Below are 27066 nucleotides of genomic sequence, written 5' to 3'. Positions count from 1 at the left end.
GTATTTTGTTACCTCTCTTTTCCTTGCTAACACTTCATCTCTATCTCACACTAATGGTGTGAAGAAATGACATCACTGCAGCTCTGTGTCCCTCTATTGGATGGATTATTCTGCAAAATCCAAGTGTGTGTGTGTGTGTGTGTGTGTGTGTGTGTGTGTGTGTGTGTGTGTGTGTGTGTGTGTGTGTGTGTGTTAGCAGTATGATGATGGAACAGCCCCACCCTCACCAGGGACAGACCACTTCACTCATTTTGAGGGGAGTAACCCCCCCTCCCTTGCTCCTAAACACTAATACAATCCCTTGGGGCACAATGACGACATTAGTACAGCAACGTAATCTTCCAGAGCCCAAATGGAACATTTGTTTCTGATGATCTAATGAAGTAGCCTTTCTCGATCAATGCTTCTTGCAGAGCCAGTTAAACACCTTAAACTGCGGTCCTGAGACCAGAAAGTGAAAACCATTATGACATACTCTTAAATGCAATATTTGGCTTAAAAAAACATCAACAAAAAACTGGAGAACATTGAACCTGTGAAGGACGTCTGACTGTAAAATTGCTGGTATAGTGCCTAATCTGCGTTGTTTACGCTGCAGCTTGACATGAGCATGTGTTGCTTGCGCCCTCTACTGATGAAACGCTCATTGTGCAGCAAAATGTCCAATGAGGTCATAGCAAGGTTTAGAAAATTACTATACACAATATATAACAATGTTAATCAATAAATCACTTGCTTTGTTACTGACATCAACGGCACTGTGGATATATTTGACTTTTGGAGATGGACGCTGTTGATTATGCTTCTCTAAATAGGTCATGTGATGCCAATGAGACACAACCTGAGCCGTTTTGCACCTTTGCAACTTTAATTTCTTCCTAAATGTATGCACAACCCTCATCAGAGAACTCTTTTTGTTACAGACTGAAGGGCGTCATGTTTATAGTTATAGTTTATAGTTATAGTCAAATTAGAAATGGAAATGTGTATTGCTATAAAGCATAACACAGTCTTAGTTACAAATCAACCCTTAGGAGGCAACAGGGAATCAGTGTATTATGTGTATATGAGGTTAATGGTTCAGTACACAGGAAAATGTCAGGTGCATATTCAAAGTCAATGGGTAAAATAGATGGTGTGTACATGTGTGCGTGGTAACATGACCAACCTTCAGCGTTTCAAAATGTCCTGAAATAAACTCAAAAAGTATTTTTTGTTAAAAGTTTATGTACAAATACAATGTTAATATATGTATTAACATAATAATCACACTATATAATACAGCCAATTATCGGTACACATACAAGAAGTGTGCAATCCACACAGCAGCATGATAAATGCCATTTAATGCCTTCTATTAGGATTCATTAGTTTTAAATATATTATTTTGTACTAAAAGTAGTTAGAAAGAAAAGATTTTGTGTACTTTTGAAAAAGGCATGTTAGTTCTATCAGTATCTCTGCTGTGAAGAGATAGAAGCAAAAGAGATATGGCATGTGTTTTTTAATTATTATTTTCTTATCTTGTTTGCTCTTAATAGCTATTTATGTCTATTTTGTTCTTGAAATTAAATGTATTGCTGTTTAATTTGGTAAAAATTAAACATTATTTATCAGTATCATGATGCTTTTAGGTGAAATCAAAAATTAAATTCAGGCCAATCTGCCTGCCTTCATTTTTACATTTTACATTTCTTCATTCTTCTATCCATGTTTTTTACAAATATGAATTATATTTGTTAGTTATACACAAAGTGATTTAAACATTTTGACATAATATTTTATACTATGTCTGTTATATATCATGTTATACTTTCTAATTTATATCTATCTATCTATCTATCTATCTATATATATATATATATATATATATATATATATATATATATATATATATGTGTGTGTGTGTGTGTGTGTGTATATATATGTATATATATATATATATATATATATATATATATATATATATATATATATATCATTGCTATATTTACTAGGGTGATTTTATTTCAGATACAATAATATAGGTGACAATTTCATCTTAAATACTATGATATACCTACTTAGATTTTAATATACTTTTATACTATTTTCCCCCTCATAAATTGTTATACATAGATTTTGTATAGAGTCTGATTTTGTTCCCTAGTTTTGTTTACTAAATCTGTTCTCTTGTCTATATTATGTACAAACACACTCTATTACTCATCCTTTATTTAACACAAAATCACGAAATCTGTACATTATGAACATGTGGGTGATTATACGATATTAAATGTTTATTTTTATACATTTTAAGGTGTATAAAATAACATTTTTGTTCCATCATTACCCCTGGCTACTTGAGATGTGAGTGACCGTATAGAACTGACAGGTAAGGGCGCTGTGCTAGTTACCGGCTAGCTCATTCACCAGAACATATAATAACGGATTAACAGTCAGACATAAGCATTCTCAGGGTTGTTTTTACGTTGAAACGTTAAAGGTGGCAGTCAACAAACTGATCCAGTCATTAATATTCAGTGTCATCTTTATTAGAGGAGATTTACGGCTATAATTACGCGTTATCAACAGACGCTAGCTGACTAGCGATTGGTTAACCAGGAAGAACGAGCTGGATTATAAACACAAGCAGAATGTTATAAGAATGTTGTTAACCCTGTTGCTTTTATAACAAATGTAATGAGCACATGTTGTTAGCGGCAGCCCGGTAAAACGAAACACACACACACGCGCGCGCGCGCGTAAGGGCCTCCTACACATCCCCGTGTCCCGTTAAACCCTGCCTTTCCTTTTCCTGTTTCCCGGCTTACCGTCTCGGCGTTCGCGGTGCCCGCGCTGGCCGTGCTCGGGGTCGGAGATCGTTGCAGAGTTACCAAAGCCATGCTGTAAAGCCTGTATTAATCCAAAAACGAGTCCAAATCTGTTCAGAAATGTGGCTCAGGTCTTTAACAGCGGGCTAAAATGGCCCCAAGCAGCTCTTGGCATCTCCGGCGGCTGAGATTTGATCACTGCGGTGCTTTACACGAAGCCTCATCTGAATTTGGTCCGAAAGGCAAGCAGCTGAAACCTCCTGTATGGTGGCATTAGATTTCTGAAATCTCTGCCTTAGATAATACAAAACGTTATTGAACTGAACTGAAGCTGAGAGAGGCTGCTGAATCTGACTCCTACAGAGTGTTCATGATGTCTCTCTCTCTCTCTCTCTCTCTCTCTCTCTCTCTCTCTCTCTCTCACACACACACACACACACACACACACACACACACACACACACACACACACACACACACACACTACAGCATTAGGACATGTGAGAAAATGCAGACGTGATGGTGATGCTATTGGCTGTCTGAGGTTTACAGCATTAAGGTCACACACTATACGTAGAGGTTGATAATTTTCCCCTCTAAATGTGCCTAATGCAGATTTGGTATTTGCATAAAATTATATATAATTTTATGCAAATACCAAATCTGCATTAGTTATTCTATATATTTTTATTTTTTTTTAATTTATAATTTTATTTATTTACAATTTTTTTTTTTGCAATGACAGCATCAAGAACAGATGGTGTACAATTTAAAAGTGGGATTTTTTTATTGTCAATCCTCTTTATTGCATGTGTACAAGGAAATCAAAGCCAGTCATTTCCGCAGTGCAATAGTGCAACACATTGACAGGTGCCACTGTAATATAATGTGAGATAATCAATGCTATTAATATCACATGTCAATGGTTTGAATATTATGGCCTATCAGTGAATACAAATGATCTAGCGGGGTTAAGCTTACTTTATGTCTTTCACAGATGAAAAAACAAATATAAGGTGTTTGCATCCATGTAGGAAGGATTTTTATCAAATCAAGTGCAATAGCACCAGCAATGGTCATACAATATATAGAATTCTATGGAGAAGTGAGGCAGGGGCTGATTTTTTTGAAGTTTATCAGTGGCATTTAAAACCCCCAAACAATCCAGGATTTCATTTGGGCTGGTATTTTTTTATTATTTCTTTAAGATTTCCATCCATTTATCCACCCATTTTCTGTACCTTTGATCTCATACACTGTTATGGGTAACCTGGAGCCTGTCCCAGGGTCTCAGGCCACAAGACAGTGGTCACCCTGGATGGGGTGCAAACACATCACATGCAGACTCCTCACACAGGGCAAAGTTGGGAATTGACCCCTCTACTCTGGAAAAAAAAAAACAATATTAGTGAAGAAATGGATCTCATCCACATCATATGGAAAATCTCACTTGGAAAACCACAGCATGTCATAATTACTGATGAGCAAGTGTAAAGAAATACACTTTTGTTGCAGCATAATGGGAAGTTAATCCCTATATGTGTGAGTCTCATCCAAGATGTATCTACAGTAACTGCATCTCTGAGCCTTGTCAGTTTTGCTTGGGTAAATTTGTGGTTTCAACCTAATTTGGCTGTGACGTTACCTAATTTGTCTATGGTAACAATGACTGTGCTCTCAATCATGCTACAAACTACAGTCTCATGAAAAGTTTCAATAAAAACTCATTAACTAATGTAACCTCTTGTGGCCAAGTTTTATGTGTTACTGTATATGAAGCAGATATCTATTAAATAAACAAAATATAGTTAAATAAATGGATATACATTATATAATCAGTGCAAGGTTATATATAAAGCAAACCCAACTTTCTAGTGTTGTTAAGTGTTGTAGCTCCACATGATGTGATGTTAGATTGAATTTTCAATATGCAGCTTGCATAATAACTGAAAGCCACTTAAGTCCAGATTGTTAACAAGTTAATCTGAGGTATAGCCTGAGGGGTAAAAAAAACAGTTTAAGGTACCAACCACATAGTACTTTATCCTATAGCTCGACAGTGTAAGTGGCCAATTGTGGCATGACAGCTAAATGGGTGGTGGGAAAATTTGCAGAATAAAAAATGAAAAAATGAATACAATGGAATAGGAAAATATTATGTAAATATTATTAAATATTAAAAGAAATGGAAGGACACAAAAACTGGAAGACATGTTAAATTAACTTTCAGTCTTCTAACATTTTACAGAATCTCCTTTAGGTAAAAGTGATGCACTTGGAATACAATGTATTACAATGTAATGCAATATAATGTAATATATGTTATGTTATGTACAGTATTTCACAAAAGTGAGTACACCCCTCACATTTCAGCAACTATTTTATGATATATTCTTAAGGGACAAAACTATAGAAATAAAAATTGGATATACTTTTAGAGTAGCTAATGTGCTGCATGTATGGCAGTATAGATTTAATGTCCTCTAAAAATAACTTAACATACAGCCATTATTGTCTAAATAACTGCCAACAAAAGTGAGCACATGTGAACATGTCAAAACTGTGTCCAAAGTGTCAATATTTTGTGTGAGCAGCATTGTTATCAACCACTGTTAATCCTCCTTGGCATGGAATTCAACAGAGGTGCATAGGATATTGCTGGGATCCTCTTTCACTCCTTCATAATGACATCACAGAGCTGCTAGATGTTAGACACATGGTGCTTCTCCACCTTCCTCTTGAGGATGCCCCACAGGTTGACAAATAGGCTTCAGGTGTGGAGACATACTTGGCCACTCCATCACCTTCACCTTCAGCTTCCTCAGCAAGGCAGTTGTCATCTTGGTGCTCCCCAATACCAGCAGTGATCATGCAGCCCCAGACCATGATGCTACCACCACCATGCTTGACTGTAGGCAGGACCCCATTTTCTTGGTACTCCTCCCCAGGGCATTTCCGCACGTGCTGAACACCATCTGAGCCAAGATGACAGGACCTCATTCTAGTAATTCATGCTCTTGGACATGTTGTCTAGAAGAAGCTTCTGGGATGTCGTCTATGCAAACTGACTTGTCGCAGTGTGCGGCATATTGTCTGAGCACTGACAAGCTGACCATTCATTTCTGTAACCTCTACAGCAATGCTGGAAACACTCATGCATCTGTTTTTTGAAGCCAACTTCTGCACCTGATGCACAGCACAAGGACTCAACGTCTTACATTGACCTTGCAAGGCCTGTTCTGAGTTGATCCTGTCTTGGAAACCTTTGTATGACCCTGGCCACTGTACTGTACTATAACTCAGTTTCAGGGTATTACCTAGGCCATCTTTGTGGTGAGCAACAATTCTAATTCTCAAATCCTCAGAGTGTTTTTTGCCATGAGGCGACATGTTCTACATGCAGTGTTGAAATTATGGAAGAATTGTACTCAAAGCACCAAAGTTTAACTGCTTTAATACAAGATACACAAATTCGTATGGTCCTGTTAGGCAGAAAAAGAGATGAACATGATGAGAAGGACACATGGCTTTGCATGGTTAAATAATGTACAGCTGTTATCACTTAGCTGAACAAATTTTTGTCGCCAGCTATTTTGACAATAAAGGCTATTTGTTAAGCAGCTTTCAGAGGACAGTAAATCTATACCACTTTATAAGTAGCACATTGACTACTCTAAAATATATCCAAATTCCATTTCTATAGTATTGTCTATTGAGAAGATGGTTGCTGAAATGTGGGGGTGTACTCACTTTTGTGAGATACTGTATAATGTTAGCAATGTAAAGTAAACAACCAAAAAATGAGCTAAGTAAAAGTAAAGAATAAATATATATATATAATAAATATATTACATAATATAAATATGTAATAAATATATAGTCTATAGAATAGGTGTGTAAATCCATTTATATATTAGCATTTTGAGGTTAAATTCAGATGCTCATTGTGAATGAAAAAGTGTTAAAAATATACGGAGTGTGCAAGTAAGGTGCAACTAGTAATACAAATGATAGGTATAATATATGATCTAGAATGCCTACCTTTCTGCTCACATTCCTTACCGATTTAGTATGAAATAATGGTATGGAAATAGGAGGCAAATCATTTAAAATTAAATGTACTACATTTGAGCTTGCAACCAAATACACTGTAGAAAACCCTGTACATACTTTCAGTTAACTGAATATAGAGGCGATATAATAAGTGTACTTGACTTTTATTGATATGGATGTATGCATTCGTGCTGAAAGGTGAAATTCATTTTCATCTTCAGCTTAAAACTACACCAAAATCTGGTATTTGTAGCTATTCATGGTTCTCTTCCCCTTGATAAAAGCCTCAATTCTGGCTGAAGAAAAGCAGCCGTAAAGCATGAGGCTATCACCACCATGCTTCACTTTGGATACACCATACTTTTAATTTTGTTGCTAGTCTCTTGGCTTTTATAAATTTGAACATCCTGCTTATGGTGCTCCGTTTCCTCTAACTGCTGATGATGTTCAATGGTACATCTAATATTTTGAAAATTATTTTATACCTCTCTCATGATCAAATCCATACATGCTTTGTAAGCGCTTTGCAGCCTTCAGCAGTCGGATCTAAACTTATTTGAGGTTAATCAGAATCTCCAAGCTAACGACTGTATGTTAATTACTTTTTAACATGAGACTGAATGTTCTGGACACAGCTTTCTGAACACATCTACATACCCAATTATTAAAAAGGTGTATGCACCAGGTTATTATATAAGTATTGTATATGTTTTTTTCCCTAAATTCCTAAATCTGTTTAGGGGGCACAGTGGCTTAGTGGTTAGCACGTTTGCCTCACTCCTCCAGGGTTGGGGTCCGAATCCCACCTCCGCCTTGTGTGTGTGGAGTTTGCATGTTCTCCTCGTGCCTCGGGGGTTTCCTCCAGGTACTCCGGTTTCCTTCCCCGGTCCAAAGACATGCATGGTAGGATGATTGGCATCTCTGGAAAATTGTCCGTAGTGTGTGAGTGAATGAGAGAGTGTGTGTGGCCTGCGATAGGTTGGCACTCCGTCCAGGGTGTATCCTGCCTTGATCCTGATGACCAGTGTTGCATAAAGTACTAGAAAGCAATACTCGAGTAAAAGTACAAGTATCGTGCTAGAAAAAGACTTTGATAGAAGTGAAAGTCACCTTTTAGAATATTACTCAAGTAAAAGTCTTGAAGTATCTGATATTTACTGTACTTAAGTATCAAAAGTCATTTTCTGATATTTAATGTACTTAAGTATTTGAAGTAAAAGTAAAAAGTTAAATATCAGTGATTTTCGGTAGGTATAAGAGCAGGGGCAGTTCTATGATTTCATCTTTAGGGGGTAAATAACCACTAAAGAGCCCTCAGTGAGAATTTAAAAAAAAGAAGAGTTTTATATTATATATTATATGACTACATAGTAAGCCAAAAGTTATGGTATTATTAAATGGCAAAAGTGGACACCAAAATGTTATACATGATGTAATGATGCCAGTCTTGAATCAGATCAGTTCATGTGTGTGTGCATTCTCTACAAACAGTGTATCCGATGAATGACGTCATTAATAAACTAATATTCACAAGACAAAGACCAAATCAATAAATGTTATTTTTATTTAGTATTGATATTGCATCACTATTTTGTTCGTGCTATCAACTCTGGTAATAAGAATAGTGACATTTCACTGGTTTTGGTTGCTTTTGGTTGCAAAATGCCTCCAGCTCTGACTGCGCGTGCACGCTGCGCGTACCTGTGCTTCTCCGTAGCGCGCGCGGACGTGCGTAATACAATCTAGGAGCAGTGATTCATCAAACCTCCCTTATTACAGTCACACACATTTCTGCTGATTTTATTTTGTAGTAACGAGTAACGAAGATGCTTAGTGGAAATATAACGGAGTAAAAGTTTACATTTTATCTCGGAAATGTAGTGGAGTAAAAGTGAAAGTTGTCATAAATTTAAATAGCGAAGTAAAGTACAGATACGTGACATTTCTACTTAAGTACGGTAACGAAGTATTTTTACTTCGTTACATTGCAACACTGCTGATGACGCACAGGCTCCCCGTGACCTGAGGTAGTTCGGATAAGCGGTAGAAAAAGAATGAATGTTTCTTGTTAATTTTATATCTTAAAATCTGCTGTATTTTCCATTTTGTACTGTTTTCTGGTGACACTTTACAGTAGAGTACTTTTAACACTTATAACCTCTACAAGATAGATCTACAGTCTTTGGCATAAAACACATGAAGATCAAAAGGACAAAAAACAAATATTCAGTATAGTTTAGTGCAATATTTTCCTCTTCATATTAAATAATTGTCCCCCTTAAACTTTTTAAGACAACAGGCTTATTAAAAATCTCTTCTACTGCAATATCATATCAATCATAGTTTTTAATCATGTAAAATGGTAACATGTAATTTTAAAACAAAATAAATCTCCAGGCTGCCAGTTCTGTCTATTCTCTGTATTGGAGAATGGGAATTAAGGCGATTGGATTGTAGTGAACTTGGTATCGAGATTGGAGCTCTTGAACACTGCACCGTGTTACTGTTTACGGTCTTGTGTAACACAGCTGCTGCTTGTTAGTTTGCTGACTGAACTTAAAGCGAGACCAAGCTCGGGTAAGTCAAAATGTTAACACAAATGTTCAGTATTTGGATTTATGCCCTGCACATTGCTAGTAAAATAATAGGCTGTCTTAAGAAACCATGTAATTCTACAATGTTGGTTTTGTTAAATAGTTTTAATATTCAGCATAAAACAAAGTGTTTGCAAACTATCTAAGTCACCAGAATTGTCAACTTAAACTAGCATATAAATCACGTTGACTTTAAAAAATATATATATATATATTTTTTTTAAATGATTTTTTTTTTTTTTTTGCAACAGTGTCAGCAGCTGTAGCATATGGTGTTTTAAATGTCAGGTTTCATATCATTTGTCCATGTTTTGTATGTAAAGCAGTTTTTTGGTGTTATTTGTGAGTGAATTCACACAAAACACAATTGTAACAAACTGAGTTTTGTGATGTCTTTGACAGATACAAATCTCTTGTAGAGATGAGATTAACTCAATATAGACTCTATGTATTGTCACTCTAGTAATGATGAGTGTTACTGTGCAATATAATAAGTAATAAAAGCACAATAGTTCAAGGACTATTTAACATACAGTACAGCTGGACTAATAAAACTGTGGAAATCATGCTGACTACTGGTATTCTCTAGCTCCAATGTTAGGAGGAAAAAGAAACTAAATTTAAACATTTTTAGTTTCAGGTTATTAACAGATGCATAGAATTTTGTAGGATTGATACTAAATCAATAGCCATTGATTTTATACAGCAATAAAGAGGGTATTGTCTGCCTTTTGCGAAGCTTAGTCACTGAGACAACTGGTATAGTCAGGGAGACAGCTGGTATAGTCAGTGAGACAGCCGGTATAGTCAGTGAGAAAGCCGGTATAGTCAGTGAGACAGCCGGTATAGTCAGTGAGACAGCCGGTAGTCTATGAGATAGCCAGTAAAGTCACTGAGATAGCCGGTATAGCCACTGAGATAGCCGGTATAGTCACTGAGATAGCCGGTAAAGGCCCTGAGATAGCCGGTATGGCCCTGAGATAGCCGGTATCGCCACTGAGATAGCCGGTAAAGGCCCTGAGATAGCCGGTAAAGGCCCTGAGATAGCTGGTAAAGGCCCTGAGATAGCTGGTAAAGGCCCTGAGATAGCTGGTAAAGGCCCTGAGATAGCTGGTAAAGGCCCTGAGATAGCTGGTAAAGGCCCTGAGATACTGTAGCTGGTATAGTCACTGAGATAGCTGGTATAGTCACTGAGATAGCTGGTAAAGGCCCTGAGATAGCTGGTACTGTCAAAAAGCTGCTACTTTTGCTAGTTATCCCTGGCGGCCTTCTCACCATGCAGATCTCCCGTTCCGAATAGATGGAGAGATTTAGCCCCCTCAGCCGGGACACTTTGCCTATTGGCCTCTGACCTGCTGCATATTCCTCTAATATCTTTGGTTTAATATTTTCTCTTTACAGCCATGCGTGTAGCGGTAATCGGAGCTGGGGTCATTGGTCTTTCCACAGCTCAGAGCATTTATGAGCATTACCATGACAAAGTCAATCCCTTGTATATAGATGTCTACGCAGATGTCTTTACTCCTTTGACCACCAGCGATGGAGCAGCAGGACTCTGGCAGCCATACCTCTATGATAAAGGCAATGTCCAAGAAACGTAAGGGCAGAGATGAGTGGATTTTTGTCAAATTTCAATCCCAGGGGGCCAAACATACAACTACTGCTTAGTTATAAATCTAATTGCCTTATTAGAAACAAAAAAGATCATCAAATGTTGATTTGTTGTCCTGAGGATGGTTTTTCAGACAAAGTCTAATTTTTATCTTGAACATGGGTACATCATAGAAGTGAAATTGTGAGAAGCCAATTGATGTGGCTGGATTCACATTGTACATGGTTAAATGACCCAAAAAGTGTCTTTTACATTTGTAGGAATTGACATTTTTAATGCAATTTCCAAATCATGTATTTATTTATTTATTTTTTTAATCTGTTTCTGGGACCTTTTCACATCACTGCAAATTTTCTTTTAAATTTTGGTGCATACATATTTTAAGAAAAACATTGCTACACTACTTCTGTGATTTTGGGTTATAGCTTATACTGAATATATTGTTTTACTATTTCTCCCAATATCAAGCAGTTTACTGACTAATTTGGGTATACAGATGAAAATATGGCCACTAAGGAACCAGTAAGGAAAAGTTCTTGTAGTCAAAGCATACATAAATTTAAGCATAATTCATGAAAAGCAATGACATACTTTGTGCTCATGTGGTATGTAAAAAAAGTCTGCAGAGATTGAGACTGTTTGAGTAGTTATGAATGATGCAGCAGATTCATGTCTCTTTCATTCCTTTCTTTTTTTTTCAGAAAATGGAACAAAGAAACATTTGATTACCTTCTGAGTTTCCTTGGCTCTCCTGAATCTATTGAAATGGGAATATTCCTGCAGTCGGGATACAACCTTTGCACCCAACATGCCCCGGTAAAACTCTATCTTTTTTTATGAGATATACTGTACAGTAGTTCCATTATAAGAAAGATTATAATAAATCACAGCATGGGGATTATAATGATACATGTTTTTTACACAGAATAGCATATACGTTTTTGTTTTTAACATACTCTGAAATTAAACAAATGTTATCATGTTAGCTGTAGAATGGTAGCTTTAATCTCATTAGGTACCAATATATGAGTGGACCAAAATGAATGTTACTGCCAGGATAAAATATGCTGGAATTGATACATTTATTTAGTGCCAATATGTACATTTCTGGTAAAAGGTTTGAGCAGAAGGTTTTCTTGATTTTTACTTTCTTTGCTAACACACAAAACATTTAATGAAACCAAATTGGAAGAGGCTTGTTGTTATAGGAAAATAATCAACAGATGATGGGATCTTTACCACAACTAGTAGATCATTGTTCACAACAATTGGCCAGTATTTCAAATTCATTAATAAATTACCTGCCATAGATTTTATCTGTTCATTGTTCTTTCTCTTACTTTAAGTCAATAAAACAAAAGAAACACAGCTTGAAACAGGAAAGATGATCCTTTTGCACTTTAACCTTTGACTGTTGATAAGAGCTGTTCATAAATGTTAAATGTCTCCTATTTCAACCATAAGCCAAATGTCAAAGAGTATTCAAAATATTATATTTATGCATATATACAAAATATTCATTCTACATATACAGTATACTGTCCAAACCTTTTACTGGAAATGCTGTTTTACAGCAGTTTGTTTTCCCCCACAGTTTAAAGCTGGAAAATTTTTCTCTCATTTCTCAATAAGACTTTGTCCCAAACTGCATTAGGCCTACTTTTAAAAGTAACGTTTAACTAGTGTTAACCTGACATTCCTGAGTTCCTGGTCCTGAGTTTATTAGCTAGTTTACAACATATGAACATTCTAAGGTCATATTGCTGCAAAGTTTTTGGCTATTTTTCAGTTTTCCCTAGTGCCACTGCTGTAAGTGAACAATTTATTAGTAATAAATGCAAGGAATAATATACTTTAAGGTTTATACCTTGATAAAAATCTGAGATTTGAAGGAGTTATACCCAGGATGTGGTAATTCCTTGTGTCTGTGCTTCATAAATAAACTTTTTCAACCAAGGAAACAAAGAACCAGTAAAACACCATAAATTAAATAGGGAGACACATATGAACAATACAAAAAAGTGGACACGATCAAGCATAAATTGAACAAACAACAAATTAAACTGTGAGTAAGGGTGCCCTCTGGTGGTCTGATGGAGAGCCTGTGGTAACTGTGGCAGGTGTCTGACCTCCCTAATGCACATGTAGTAATGAATGAACACAAATCACGTAGAAATCTTTAATCATCCCCAAAAGAATGGAGAGTGATATAGCAGTAAAGGAGGGACCAGGCCTGTATTATTGTCAATGGCTTTGAAAAGGGATTTTCAAGGACAGATATGAATGTGATAGTCAGGTTTCCACAAACCTTTGTCTATGGTGAACATCATATCACACCTTATCATTACATTACTACAGTTTGTACAAATGCAAATATTGTGTTAAAGTAAAAAAAGTAAAGAGCAGAATAAGTCAAATTTAATACAAACCACATACAGTTTCACTTTCATCCTTTGACCCATGCACTGAGGATCAACTGAGGACGAACTTTTTTCTACAATTCAGTGCTTTGGCTGGTTAAATCTCAGACAATTTTTTTTCAATTCCATCCCAATTTCATTTTTTACAGGTTATAACAAAGCAGCTTTACCAAAATCCAAATGTAGATTTAGATCCAAAAGTCAGAGGTGATTTGTGGAAAAGAAAAAACTCTCCAATAATATGATAAAGAAATCTTGAGATAAACAAGACTGTAACATGGGACAATTCAACAAATTCGACAATTCTTGATATGTTTCCCTTTTCAACTGTTCCATGTGACAGATAATGGGATTATACTGTACAGTGAACCATTACAGGATATGTACAGGTGTTGAACTGTAAAGACAAATGTGTTAAAAGGATATATTACGTTTAAGCATATTGTAAATGGATGGATGAGCACAGGGCAGTCTGTTTTCCACAGTTATTCAGTACAGTGTCTAATTTCCCCCCAAAGAAATAAATGTGGGACTCCAGTTGCTTATAAAATTGTGGGTCACACCTTTGTGTTTTCAGAGCACTCCAACATATGTATATACAAATTAGTATATACAGAAAACAGTTCACATATACTGTAGCACCACTGACACTTCCTCACCTAAATTAGCACCGTAACACCAGCTAGCACTTTTTTGGTATCTGGAATTTCTTTGGCTAAATCATGCCTAATTAATTTTTATTAGTGTAATGCAAATTTGTATTAAATGAGTTTGGCCATAACTGGGAGTTTGCTTTACTTATTTCTTTTAAAAAAGTTGTGCATATTTATTTAAAATCCCATTAACACAGATATTATTTTGTTTCCCAGCCCTGATGCACACCACCTGTCTTTTTAAGAAAATTCCTTTCTGTTAAAAATGTTTAAAAAACATTCCTAATGTGTATATATACTATACGGATTAATGCACAGTTTTATGAATACAGCTGTTAAACTATTAAAACTAAAGCTTATTCACTACTTAATTTTAATTATGCTGTAAAATTCTATTACAGTTACTTAGATTCTACACTATTTCACATTTCACTGGCTCTACATCTCAAAAGTGGGTTCTAATTTAAGGAAAATTATTGTAATGTTATCTCTTTCTCAGCAGGAACCATCATTTAGAGACATTGTGTTGGGTTTTCGGGAACTCACCCATCGTGAGCTTGATATGTTTCCAGGATACAGGTACATACAGTTAAATCATCAGCAATAAACTAAAATCCCTGCTAAAAAAAAACAGCATTTCTGGTCATCAGCATAAGGTTTTGCATGTTTTGCATGCTGGGACCAGCTTGGGATGGTGGTATGCTGGTCCAGCATTAGGTACTGGTTGCTGGTGTGCTGGCCGACCAGCCAGGGATGGTGGTATGCTGGTCCATCATTAGGTGCTGGTTGCTGGTGTGCTTGCTGACCAGCCAGGAATGGTGGTATGCTGTTCAACATATGGTCAGCCCAGCAAGACCACAACAAAACCCATTTGTTACATAACACATTTCTTAGTGCATATTCATAGTTAAATGAAGACCAAGACAATTTTCTAGAGAATTGCAATCCACTTTTTAATAAAGAAAAACATTCTGGATATTCCTATCATTTACATGGCTTTCTATTTACATGGCTTTCTTTCTTTATATATATATATATATATATATATATATATATATATATATATATATATATATATATATATATATATAAAAACACACACACACACACACACACACACACACAGTACAGACCAAAAGTTTGGACACACCTTCTCATTCAAAGAGAACATTTAGTTCATAACAAAAAAGTGTGAAACAACTGAAAATATGTCATATTCTAGGTTCTTCAAAGTAGCCACCTTTTGCTTTGATTACTGCTTTGCACACTCTTGGCATTCTCTTGATGAGCTTCAAGAGGTAGTCACCTGAAATGGTCTTCCAACAGTCTTGAAGGAGTTCCGAGTGATGCTTAGCACTTGGCCCTTTTGCCTTCACTCTGCGGTCCAGCTCACCCCAAACCATCTCGATTGGGTTCAGGTCCAGTGACTGTGGAGGCCAGGTGCAGCACCCCATCACTCTCCTTCATGGTCAAATAGCCCTTACACAGCCTGGAGGTGTGTTTGGGGTCTTTTTTCTTCACAATTTTTTGTTATGTATATAATTCCACATGTGTTAATTCATAGTTTTGATGCCTTCAGTGTGAATCTACAATATTCTTAGTCATGAAAATAAAGAAAACTCTTTGAATGAGAAGGTGTGTCCAAACTTTTGGTCTGTACTGTTTGTGTGTGTGTATGTATGTATGTATAAGTGTGTGTATATATATATATATATATATATGTATATATATATATATATATATATATATATATATATATATATATATATATATATATATATATATATATGTATATGTGTTTGTTTAAAGTATTTATTGGACAATGATATTTGCCATCACACTGTAATATACACAAATAATGTTACACAATATAACCTTTTCAACACACATTTTTGATCTTAGCTTCCGCTCTCTCTTTTAGCGAGTAACAAGTAGTATGTGGTGGCGATGACCGTGTTTTTTTTTAAGAGCTAGGCTACCCGGAGTCGTTTGCCTTTAGACAATTCCTGCTCTGTCTTCTTTATTCTCTGAAAAATTATAGAAACAAAATAAGAAACAAAACTATATATCCCTCATTTGTTTATATTGTGCAGTGAATGAGTTACGATAAAACAGCTTCTGCTTACGTTACATACCTTTAAGCATTAGTATTTGTCCCCTGAAGAAGTCTTGCTTCCATCGTAGCTACCCAATAAACCTGAGTTTGGTCAAACATGTCATAGTTAAAGTGCTTAATTTCGCTAATTGAAACAACTGCCGTGCAGCCGTCATCCAGGTACCTCACATATGCAAACATTCTGATTCCCAGTGATCAGCAGATTTGTCGTGTACAAGCGGAAGCTTTTTATTTACCCCAAAACAAATGATGATGTGCTGGCCACCCAGCTATACCAGCACTATACCAGCACTATACCAGCATTATACCAGCACTATACCAGCACGAACCAGTAAAAACCAGCCTGGACCAGCATGGAATTCATGATGGTTTATGCTGGATTTTTCAGCAGGGATTAGCATTATTTTAAAGCATTATGATAAAAGCAAATATGTTTAAAATGCATTACTGGAAACTGGATAATCATTTAGATCTTCCTTGTGCTCAAGTTTTATCTTTGTTTGTGACTGTGTCTATAAAATGTATGTGTTTTTCAATGGATGCTACAGCTGAGATTTTGACTGTGGCTTGATTGTTAGTTCCAGGTGGTTTGGTTTGTGTATTTCTGTAACTGTAACTGCTAGTATTTCTGTAAAGGCAGTTCTTCAGACAGAATTGCCTTGTTGTTGCCTTGCTTAAAGAAAGGCTGCAACAAGACCACATGTCACACCTTGAGTTGGATGGGCTACAACAGCAGACTATTACCATTACACCACCTTCACCAGGCTCAACTGTTGACAAAAGGCAGGTTGGGCCAGTGGATTTTTGCTGTTGGCACCAAATCCTGACTGTATAGATTCAGTCTGGCAATTGCTGACTTCTAACTTTTCTCATCAACAAGGCTTTTTCATCCACAGAACTATTGCTCACTGGATGTTTTTATTTATTAAGTCTGTTTGTGCATGAAGATAAAAATAATATACCGTAGCTATATATTTTTATTATTTTAGATTTGTTATTAGGATTCTAAGCAATATAGATTTGGAACAACTTTCAACAACTGTGTTTAGGGAGTTTCATGATCTGCACAGGAAGAGGAAATAAGACATTAATGAAATGAGACTTGATCACTTTTGGGTTTTATATTTACAAAGATTTTCCATTCATCAAACTTTGATTACCTTGACAGCCTAGAAAAGTAATAAAAATGTGCAAATTTGTAAAAAAAAAATAATTAAAAAAAATTTTTTTTTAAATTATTTAAATTTTTTTAAAAATTATTTATGGTGGCAAACCTGTGGCTGTTTTATTACTCTGTAATTCAGTTACTGGATTTATTACCAGCTTTACTTGTTACTTTACTATAATTATACACATTAATATTTTTATTCACTCAGCTTTTGAGCATTAAATGTTAATTTAGCTGCACCTGTTCCCCATGATAAAGTGTTACTGTGTTTTCTCTATTTAAGCATGGGTTGGTTTAACACTTCAATAATGCTGGAAGGGAAGACGTATCTGCCCTGGCTCATGAACTGGTGAGAGTTCAGCCTTTATCTCAGTGCTATTCAAACTATATTTATACCATAAAAAGTTTATTTGTCCCCTTGGTAATGTTTTACCAGGCTGACACAAATGTTCACTTTTTATTTACCTAGTAAAACGTAAGCAACAAGTTAATAAATAAGAAATAAAATGTTATGATGTTATCATTGTCACTGGATCTTAACAAAAATGCAGAGACAAGAAAACAAGGATAAATGTTTTTAGACTTTAAGAGAAGTTCTTTTCCTTTATTCAGGTTGACCAAAAGAGGAGTAAAGTTTTACCACAGAAAGATCCATTCATTCCAAGAGGTCAGGCTAATTTTTTTATTAACGTGTATGTCAGATGCTTAAAATAATTTCAATTGTTTCCAATTTAAGTGTTCAGGTTGGAAGGAAAATTCATTTTCACAGGAGGTTGGTGCAGCACATAACAGTACACAAGTCTACAAGACCACATTAAGTGAATGCACACAACGGTGTGAGATAAATGCACAACACAATAGCTACATAGCATGGGCTGTAAACTATAAATCATTGGTAGGGTAATAGCAGTAGGTTTAGATAAAGAGTCTTATGTTACTTTGTGTAATGTAGGCCTGTAGTTGTATTTAGTAATACTGGGCTAAGAATTAGACTAAGCCAGGTGAGCACTGGGAGACAGCAGGGGATAAATAATCTGACTGCCTCAGAATCTTTTGTGGTGGTGGTATGTATCCTGCACCTTGTGTCTGAAGTCAGGACAGTGAAAAGTTCATGAGATGGATGAGAATGGTCGTGGTCAGAAAACTCTATTGTCCTTCTGTGGTGAGGATGGGAGGGGAGGTTTGGTCTCGATAGTCTCCGTTGAGCTTTCTTGGCTGGGTGGAGGGTGTTCAGGTGAGGTCCTCTGTCATGTGTACACCAATAAATTTGGATCTTCTGACTCCACACCTGTACTGTTGATGTACAGTGGTGAGTGGTCCACTCGAGTTCTCCTCATCTTTCATCAATTTAGTCTTATCAACATTAATAGATAGGTTGTTGTCTAGACACTACTCTGCACCTGGTTCAAGTCCTCTCTGTATGTGACTCATCATTGTTGCTGACGAGGCTCACAACTGTAGTGTAATTAGCGAGTATAATGTTTGGTTTATAGTACAGTCATAAGTAATCAGGTTAAAACAGCAGTGGACTGTGCACACATCCCTGGGGTGTACTGGTGTTCAGTTTGGTAGTGCTGGATGTGGAGTTGTTAATTTGCAGAGTGTATGCTCAGACCCAGCAGGTGCAGATTTCTTATGAGTATTAACAGCTTTTTGTGTAAAGTAAATTTTGTGTAAATCTTTGACATAAGTCTAGTAAGTCTAGCAAAAATAGTTTTTATCAAAAATGAATATTATGCTATTCCTCAGTTCATTATTCAGGTCTTATGCCATTTGCTTGAAATGAATTCTAAAAAAGTATTACTAGTTCAGGAAAATAAACAATTTAATGGTTCTGGGCTCAGACATTATTAACATTTGTCATACCTTTTAGCTGGCAGAGAGTGGAGCAGACATTATTGTTAACTGCTCAGGTGTACGATCAGGTGACCTCCAACCTGATCCTGAGCTGACTCCAGGCCGAGGACAGATCATCAAGGTCAGAGATAAAGAATGAGCAGTTACTCATGACTATGAGTATCTATGTATGTAGGCCTGGGTAACATGATTTAATAAATGTGGGTCTATCTGCCTTTCTGCTTTATTAGGTGGATGCTCCTTGGATAAAGCACTTTATTCTGACACACAATTTTACATCTGGAGTTTACAGTTCACCGTACATCATTCCAGGGTGAGTGTTCATGCTGGCTTAATAAGACTAAAGGATTCAAATTAGATCTTTTGCATAATAATTGCCATATTAAATACATTAATTTAATAACTTCACTTTTCCATGATTGTTCACACATTACTTTGCACGAGCATGTGCTAGTGTTAGTTGTCTAATGGATAAGTTGTTTCTGTCATAACAAAATGTCCTATAAATGTTCATCGGCAAAACAGCAAAAACAAATAAAATTGTAAGATGACAATATATTTTTAATATTAAATCTTAATCTTACAGTTAAATCTGAACATATTTGCTCTTTGCAATTCTAATGCATCCTGAGTCGATAAAAACATCTACTAATTAATGCTTTTAAAATTTGAAACTTGTCACTTTGCTAGAGTTCAATAAAAATACTCATGTAAACAAATTGTAAATTTATATCTGATCCCTAACTAAAAATAACTGAAATAGAAGAAAATGTGTATTTTATTAATGCCCCGGACTCGTTATAACAGTGGGCAGTATTTAGAGTTGAGTTACTAAAACATTGAGGCATCTAAATAGTAAGTGTTATTAAAAAGGTACATGAGAATTACAGACATGTAGTGGAGTTTAAGAAAAAATGCTTCTGTTAATTACACGCGACTCTGAAATTGAGCAACAAGATATAGGCTTCTGCAAAGTTCAATATTAAAATAAGTGCTGTTGTAAAAGCTTGTGAATAATGAGAGGAAGCCATATTGTATATCAAATTTGTATTTAACTAGTACTAGTGTAAAAATGAGTTTCATAAAATATTGTATATCAAACTTGTATTTAACTAGTACTAGTGTAAAAATGAGTCATAAAAACCTGAAAGTCTGATCTGACCTGGTAAAAGTTCTAAAAAATTTTCTAAATCTTTTGCAGTATCAGTATCCTTTAGAACCTTTGTTTGATATTTCAGCTGTCTGAAATTCACAGAAAAGATGATGTTCTTAGAGCATGATTAATAGATGATAGAGTTAGTGAACATTTGTAAATCAGATGGCGTTACTGGTTTAAAAACTGTACACTGCTGCACTGAAGACTCTTAACTGGTTGACTGAGAGAAGATATCTTGATATCTTCACTTTGGATTACTTCATCTGTTCCTCTTTGTCTTTTTTTGCTGTATGAGGTCAGACTTCACTGATTTTTTTTATTGGAGATTATATTTTTGTTTGTTTGTTTGTTTGTTTTTTCAAGTTCAATCTGTCATTTATTATATGAGCAGAAATGGAACAGTTTTTATTATGGTTACACATTGAGAGCTGTGTGCAGTATTTTGTGTGAACCTTAGGTTTAGGTTGCATAGACACATGATCAAACTGCATTGTACTTGGACCCAAAAGTATAATACTTTCTGTATTGAAAAAACGTCCTCCTGACCCAGTGCTACACTGAATATCTGCCTGTTCTACTTTTTCAGGAGTCGTCTAGTGACTGTTGGGGGAATTTTCCAAGTGGGAAACTGGAGTGAGCAGAACAATTCTATCGACCACAAATTCATTTGGGAAAGAGCCTGTGCACTGGAGCCCAGCTTAAAAGTAAGAGAATTATAGTATGTTCTAGTTCAATTCAATTCAAGTTTACTTGTATGGCGCTTTTTACAATTGACATTGTCTCAAAGCAGCTTTACAGAACATACAGTAAACATAGAACAAAAGTTTAATATAAAGAATAATATAAAGATTAATAGAATGCAAAATTCAAGATTAATATTAGATAGAGTTAGTTCATAATGTGTATGTATTTATCAAAATGAGCAAGTCTGAGGTGACTCAGGCAGCAGTAGCAAGGAAAAACTCCCTTAGATGGTAAACAGACTCAAAGGGGAACCCATCCTCATATGGGTGACACTGGAGGGTGTGATTAAAAAATACAGTCAAACAGATGTTGTATAGATGGAAAAGATCACATGGAGTTCACATCTCCTCTAGTCAGTTCATCCATCACAATCCAATCATATCTAATCGAATCATATATATATATATATATATATATATATATATATATATATATATATATATATATATATATATATATATATACATCTAGGGTTTCACTAATTGACAAATTTGAAACAATTCAATAATAAAAATAGCAGACTGCAAATTTTATTATTGATTAGTTGGTATGTCTTATGAATCACATCATGCCATTTTATAGCAAAATCAACAAAGTTATTTGAATAAATCTTAAGTGGCTAAATAATTTTTTATGTGGGTAAAAGCCACAGCATTTCATATTCTTAACATATCCAATATCTTTTAAATATATGTTATGCGTCATCACATTCAAGTTGCCTTCTTGCTTTTGGTTCCCATGAAATTAGTCCCAAAAACACGATTGCAGGCATTTTTAACTAGGCATCAACCCCAAAGATGTTGAGACTTAAATGTTGCAAGTTTGTAGAATTTGGAAAGATAATTTTGGAATTTTTCCCATTCCCATTCCAGGAGACAGGAGATTTCTTTTAAAAATTTCATGGAGTTGTGGTGTTTTTTATAGTAAGTAAGTTATTGTATCTGTTAAGGGTAAGTTTTTTGTTGTTGTTTTGGTTTTTTAACATTAAGTGAATTAGAAATGTCCTAACTTTTTAAAAGAAATTTCCTGTCTCCTGATGCACCTGATATTGTTAAATATTCGAAGTGAACGGGAATGTTCTTCATGGAATATCTTGATTCCAAACTCTGTAAAATCTTTCCAGATTTTTGATGAACTCAAATATTCATTCAGATTTAGTCAAACGTGCATTATGACCTACTCTGAACTGTTTCAAATAGTTGGATTGGTATGAATGATTAATAGATCAGGATACATGTGCATATTTGTTTGCCTTGTCAGCATGCTCGCATAGTTGAGGACTGGACAGGTCTCAGACCTGTACGCAGTAAGGTCAGGCTGGAGAGAGAGACCATCGGTTACAGACCCAGCATGATCGAGGTGAGCTTTTATAGCAGAACCATACACTAACTGATCTGCAAGGCAGAAATTGTGAAATCTAATTGGATTTATTTCAGGCTGTTCTGGTAAAACTTCGTGATCAAATGTCTGTTTTTGGGCAATGGTTTGAGACATAACCCTACTTGTACTAATTTTTGTCATCAGAAATATAAGTTATAAGAATAACTAACCAGGCTCACTGAATTTCCACAACATTTATTAAATGTAACTATAAATTGATAGAATATAGGATGTTCATTAATAAATTAAAAGGTATTTGTTGCCAAACTGCTATAAGGAATAAAACACTTTGAAACATTCTATAACAAAAAACAAGATGCGTGTCAAATTTAAAAAATTAAAAATTATTTTGTTCAGTAAACATTCTAAATTCTAAAATATTGGAACTTAAGTTTTACTTAAATAAGTCACACAATCTAAACTTGATTATGCGCATTGTTTTTTTTTTCTTATATGCACTACCAGGTAATCCATAACTATGGTCACGGGGGCTACGGACTGACGATCCATCGTGGCTGTGCTGAAGAAGCTGCCCGTCTTTTCGGTGAAATCTTGCAGCAGCAAGCTAAAGCAAGCCAAGCCAAATCCCGACTCTAATTCACCAGTTTTATAAGATGTAACTTTTTAATCTGTTTACAGGTCTATTAGTCACTCTGTTAGTGAAAACTTTGCAATTGGTTCATTTTGCAATCTAAATCAGCATGGTAACAGAAATAGATTTTAAAAGATTTTACAGATTTTAACATGACACTATTTTAATAATATGGCACAGTTTAATATGCCAGTCTTCAGTTAGTCATAATATGAAATGCATGATTAAACGAGACAAATCAATCAAGCAGTCCAATGATGCGATAAATATAATTACAAACACAAAGTTTTCTCATTTGAAATATAGTTTATTGTAGATACACATGGATAAAGTGTGGAGTAGGATATCTGCACGCACAGACACTAAATAGCTGATGGGCATCATGTATGTATGCTATCATTTCAACAAGGTTAGTTAAACCGATCATTAATAAATCATGAATTCACTCACTGTACAACTAAAAACTTTAGTTACATATGTGATTAACCCAAATTCTTGTTAAAAAAATACAGTACAATATACTGACAATAGATAACAAGAAAGCTAAAGATGAATTTTGATGATGTTGAGATGAACTGAATGAATTAATATTCTGTGAAATTTGTTTTAAAAACTTTTCATACCATGTATTCCATCAAATAAAAGCCAAGTTTGATGTCCAACATTTATGACTGTTAATGAATAAAATAGAAATTAATGTTACTTATATGTATTTGTATGATGTGTGTGTTCAGAGGCCTTAACTGTACCCTGCCAGTTTCAATTACTTCATATATTATAAACAAATAAATAAAAATTAAAACTTTCCTTACAATCATGGGCAGTGTTTAATAAATAACTACATTCAACAAATAAAGGCTTTTGATATGCTTAAGCTTAATAAGCAAGGAATATGTTCATATCCAAGTGATGGCAAGTGCTGTTTGGCTAAACACCCAGACTCACTAAATGCCAGCAAATGGCATTTAGAGATGTGCTGCTGTGACATGGTGGTTAAAAATAACAGCTTTGCTGTGCACAACAAATTTTCACTTTACTATTGGTGGTGAATGGGGTATGGGCCCTCCAGCTGAGAGTATGTGTGATTAAAATGTATCATTTATCCAGATTTGTGCTGCAAAGCTTGTTTTTTTTAGTAAAATAAACTCCCCCCTATTCCACTGTTTCTGTTCCAAAAGCTTTTTACTTTCATTAATCCTGACACTAATCCCTTGCTTTTCACTGCTGCTAAACTCCATAAAGGAGATCACTAGTTTTTGTCGAACTAGTTTGGATGTCCATCAAATTGCGGATGCTGATTGAAACAAGAAGTAATGCACTAGCATGTCCACACACGGCCACCCACAATCACCCTCGCTGTAGAGGTGAATATTAATATTATGTTTTAGTTATTTGGACTGCAAATAGAGCCAACATATTTCCTCTTAATGGACAATTTTTTCACTTAAAGTGCAAAATATACAATTTTATCTTCTGACTCAATTCTAATCAGTCAGCTAATTTGTTTGGTATCTCAAAATTGTTGAGCTAAAAATTTAGGAGGCTTACATAACGGTTTAGCACTGTGCAAATATTTTGGTTCTGTAATACATGGTATTAAAATAAACTCTACAAAATCAACCCATTTTTTAATGATTCAATTCATTCAAATGACATCATTTCTAATGTACAATTCTGCTGTGTTGAGGAAGAAAGAGACTGAGCTTCAAGATGGCTGGTTAACAGTTTTTTTGTTTTGTTTTTTTTAAATAAAGTGGTGTCATTTTTGTTTAACGGTGAATATTTGCTGTTCAAAGGAAATTTGAGCAATCCTACCTGGTCCTGGAGTTAGTGAGTTCCATTTTGATGACTAGTTCTATGCAAAAGAGTGTATTACGGCTTCTGAGGCCAGAGTTTAACATGAGCGTTCCATACCCAAGTCATTGTTTCACCCTTGAAAAAAATCCTCCCTGAAACTGCTCTGTTGATTATTGGTACATCCTTTAATAGCATAATTTGATACACAGATGTATTGTTTGGCACTGATTACTTTATTTACTTTATATTAACAGGCTACATTACGGCTACATGACTGAAAAAGCAGTTTAAAATGTTTTTGCACAGTGCTAAATGCTAGAAGCTTCTATTCCTTCTGCATTAACCACATAAATCTAGTGCAAAAAATTAGAAGCAATATACAGACACCAAACATTGCTAATTGCCAAACATTTTGGAAGTGTAAAATGGTCTAAATCTCATTTTTGCTTTAATTCTTGGTTTATTCTCCCATAAGAGATATTTAACTCTTTAAAATGAAAAAGGCTAAAAAGGTCAGCAAAGAAAAGTTGCAGAGGTCTGTTTGCACAACCTCATGAGCATCATGCTAATCCTAATGGCCAACATTTTTTATTAATATCTGCATGAAGTAGACACTGAATGGTGAACCTATCCACAGTGAACAGTAGAGCATCTGAGATAATTAACAAAGGTGGATTAGTGTGATTACAGTCATCAGGCAGCTGATGTGAGTGTGTCTGCTTTCAGTAACTGGGATACTCACACATCCACTATATGATAATATAAAATCCAAAAAGCATTTTTGCCACTGAATCACTGACTCGCTGAAACAAGTAGTCTTATGTGACTACATGAATCATATGATTCATAATTCAGACTTTGATGCTTAACCCATTTACTTTTTCAAAAAAACAAAAAACTTCTCTTTTGCCACCTCTATCAGTCTCTCTGCCCCATTTTTTTAATATACTTTTCCTGTTATCATTTCCTTTCTCAGTCTTTTTACTGACCCTTTGTCTATCAACCATTTTCTTCATCTGTCCTTTTTTTCCAGCAGCTCACTTTTATTCCCTCATTCTGTCCTACCCTCTGTCCTCGTCTTTCATCGTTTGGGAGGTGGATGAGGAGTTAGACCGAGGGATGGAGTCTCTGCCCTTCATTTCCTGACCCCACTCTCTGTGGCTGGACTCCTGGAGGCCTCGGCCAGTCGTCTCGATGGGTAAAGCACACGAGGCCACAGCGGCAAGGAGGCAGCAGCAACAGTATACTGACAGAGTCAGATACACTGACCACTCCAACATGACCTGAACAACACACACAGTCTCTTAACACAGCCAGTTTTTCATTAGTCAGTTTTGTAGATTATCATATTTTAAGATGGACAGATGGTGTTGCATGATTTAGGAATGGGGCTCTTTAAATGCCCTTTTAAGCATTATTTTCACACATTTTAAAATTAATTCAATAGATTAAATTTAACTATTACATATAACTTTTTTACATTTCAAAAAATTGCATTTTACGCTAACTATTATTGATATACATCCTCAGACAGTTTGGATCTGTCAATTGACACCAGAATAAGAGATCATTTTAGGGCACCTGAGCCACGAAGGGTGTGATGAGAGCCCCAACACGGGCCATGCCACTACTTGTGCCCAGACCTAGAGCCCGAGTCGCTGTCGGATATACCTATGGGGAGAGAGAGTAGAATCTTTGAACTATGTAATAAGTAGTAAACTACAGTATCTATGTATAGCATTTTATATTTCCAAATACAAACTCTGTGTGAAGATTTGGGAACAAAAAAATGCTGCATGAAAAAAAAAAAAAAAAAAAAAAAGGATAAAGATTAACAAAACGTGTTTTTAAATGTTTTTTTACTGATTGATTGATTTATTTATTGCACCAAGTTTCTTTAGAGGTCAAATTGTACAAGAGCCTCTAAAATATGGATGTAACAGTTACTCTGTCTAATGATTTCTAAATCATGCGAGCTACAGTAAGAATAGTATAGAACGGGGGATAGAAGCCTTCATTATCGCTACATATAGATTACAGCACAGTGGAATTTTTTTCTTCACATACTCCAACTGAGGAGGTTGGGGTCAGAGGGCAGGGGCAGCTATGAT

The 27066-nt window shown here is 35.4% G+C and overlaps 3 protein-coding genes across 12 annotated transcripts in view; 1 reads left to right on the top strand and 2 right to left on the bottom strand.

The window, feature by feature from the left end:
* The window catches only part of ssh1a (slingshot protein phosphatase 1a), a 49124-nt gene extending 45909 nt beyond the window's left edge, over positions 1 to 3215 (bottom strand). For both annotated transcript variants that reach the window (XR_007143857.1, XM_027141237.2), the window contains exon 1: positions 2814 to 3215. Coding sequence is in view for 1 of the 2 variants with exons in the window: in XM_027141237.2 (XP_026997038.2) it covers positions 2814 to 2885 (72 nt within the window). In the remaining variant the exon portion in view is untranslated. The remainder of the gene's footprint in view (positions 1 to 2813) is intronic.
* Positions 3216 to 9288: 6073 nt separating this feature from the next.
* Positions 9289 to 24321, top strand: LOC113639688 (D-amino-acid oxidase). 2 transcript variants are annotated; one of them, XM_027141741.2, is made up of 11 exons: positions 9289 to 9443; positions 10862 to 11057; positions 11774 to 11888; positions 14648 to 14724; positions 17713 to 17778; positions 18042 to 18096; positions 19303 to 19407; positions 19517 to 19599; positions 21029 to 21146; positions 22447 to 22545; positions 23032 to 24321. In XM_027141741.2, the coding sequence occupies exons 2-11, from the start codon at positions 10864 to 10866 to the stop codon at positions 23161 to 23163; spliced, it is 1044 nt and encodes a 347-aa protein (XP_026997542.1). In that variant the 5' UTR covers positions 9289 to 9443; positions 10862 to 10863; the 3' UTR covers positions 23164 to 24321. The 2 variants fall into 2 exon arrangements, with proteins under 2 accessions (XP_026997542.1, XP_026997533.1); XM_027141732.2 differs by having other exon boundaries at positions 14645 to 14724.
* Positions 24322 to 25119: 798 nt separating this feature from the next.
* Positions 25120 to 27066, bottom strand: part of svopa (SV2 related protein a) — a 28546-nt gene continuing 26599 nt past the window's right edge. For all 8 annotated transcript variants that reach the window (XM_047818643.1, XM_047818644.1, XM_047818649.1 and 5 more), the window contains 2 exons: positions 26537 to 26626; positions 25120 to 26238 (listed from right to left, as the gene is read on the bottom strand). In XM_047818643.1, coding sequence (XP_047674599.1) covers positions 26017 to 26238; positions 26537 to 26626 — 312 coding nt within the window. In that variant the 3' untranslated portion in view covers positions 25120 to 26016. The remainder of the gene's footprint in view (positions 26239 to 26536; positions 26627 to 27066) is intronic.

This window comes from Tachysurus fulvidraco, chromosome 9 (genome assembly GCF_022655615.1).
Source record: "Tachysurus fulvidraco isolate hzauxx_2018 chromosome 9, HZAU_PFXX_2.0, whole genome shotgun sequence".
Taxonomy (NCBI): domain Eukaryota; kingdom Metazoa; phylum Chordata; class Actinopteri; order Siluriformes; family Bagridae; genus Tachysurus; species Tachysurus fulvidraco.
This window is presented reverse-complemented; position numbering and strand designations above follow the sequence as displayed.

Bases quoted from the DNA above. Each gene is read 5' to 3' on its own strand.
- LOC113639688 (XM_027141732.2), top strand. From the start codon at position 10,864: ATGCGTGTAGCGGTAATCGGAGCTGGGGTCATTGGTCTTTCCACAGCT. The intron at 11,889-14,644 runs GTAAAACTCTAT...TCTCTTTCTCAG, and splicing joins TTTGCACCCAACATGCCCCG to CAGGAACCATCATTTAGAGA. The intron at 17,779-18,041 runs GTGAGAGTTCAG...TCCTTTATTCAG, and splicing joins CTGCCCTGGCTCATGAACTG to GTTGACCAAAAGAGGAGTAA.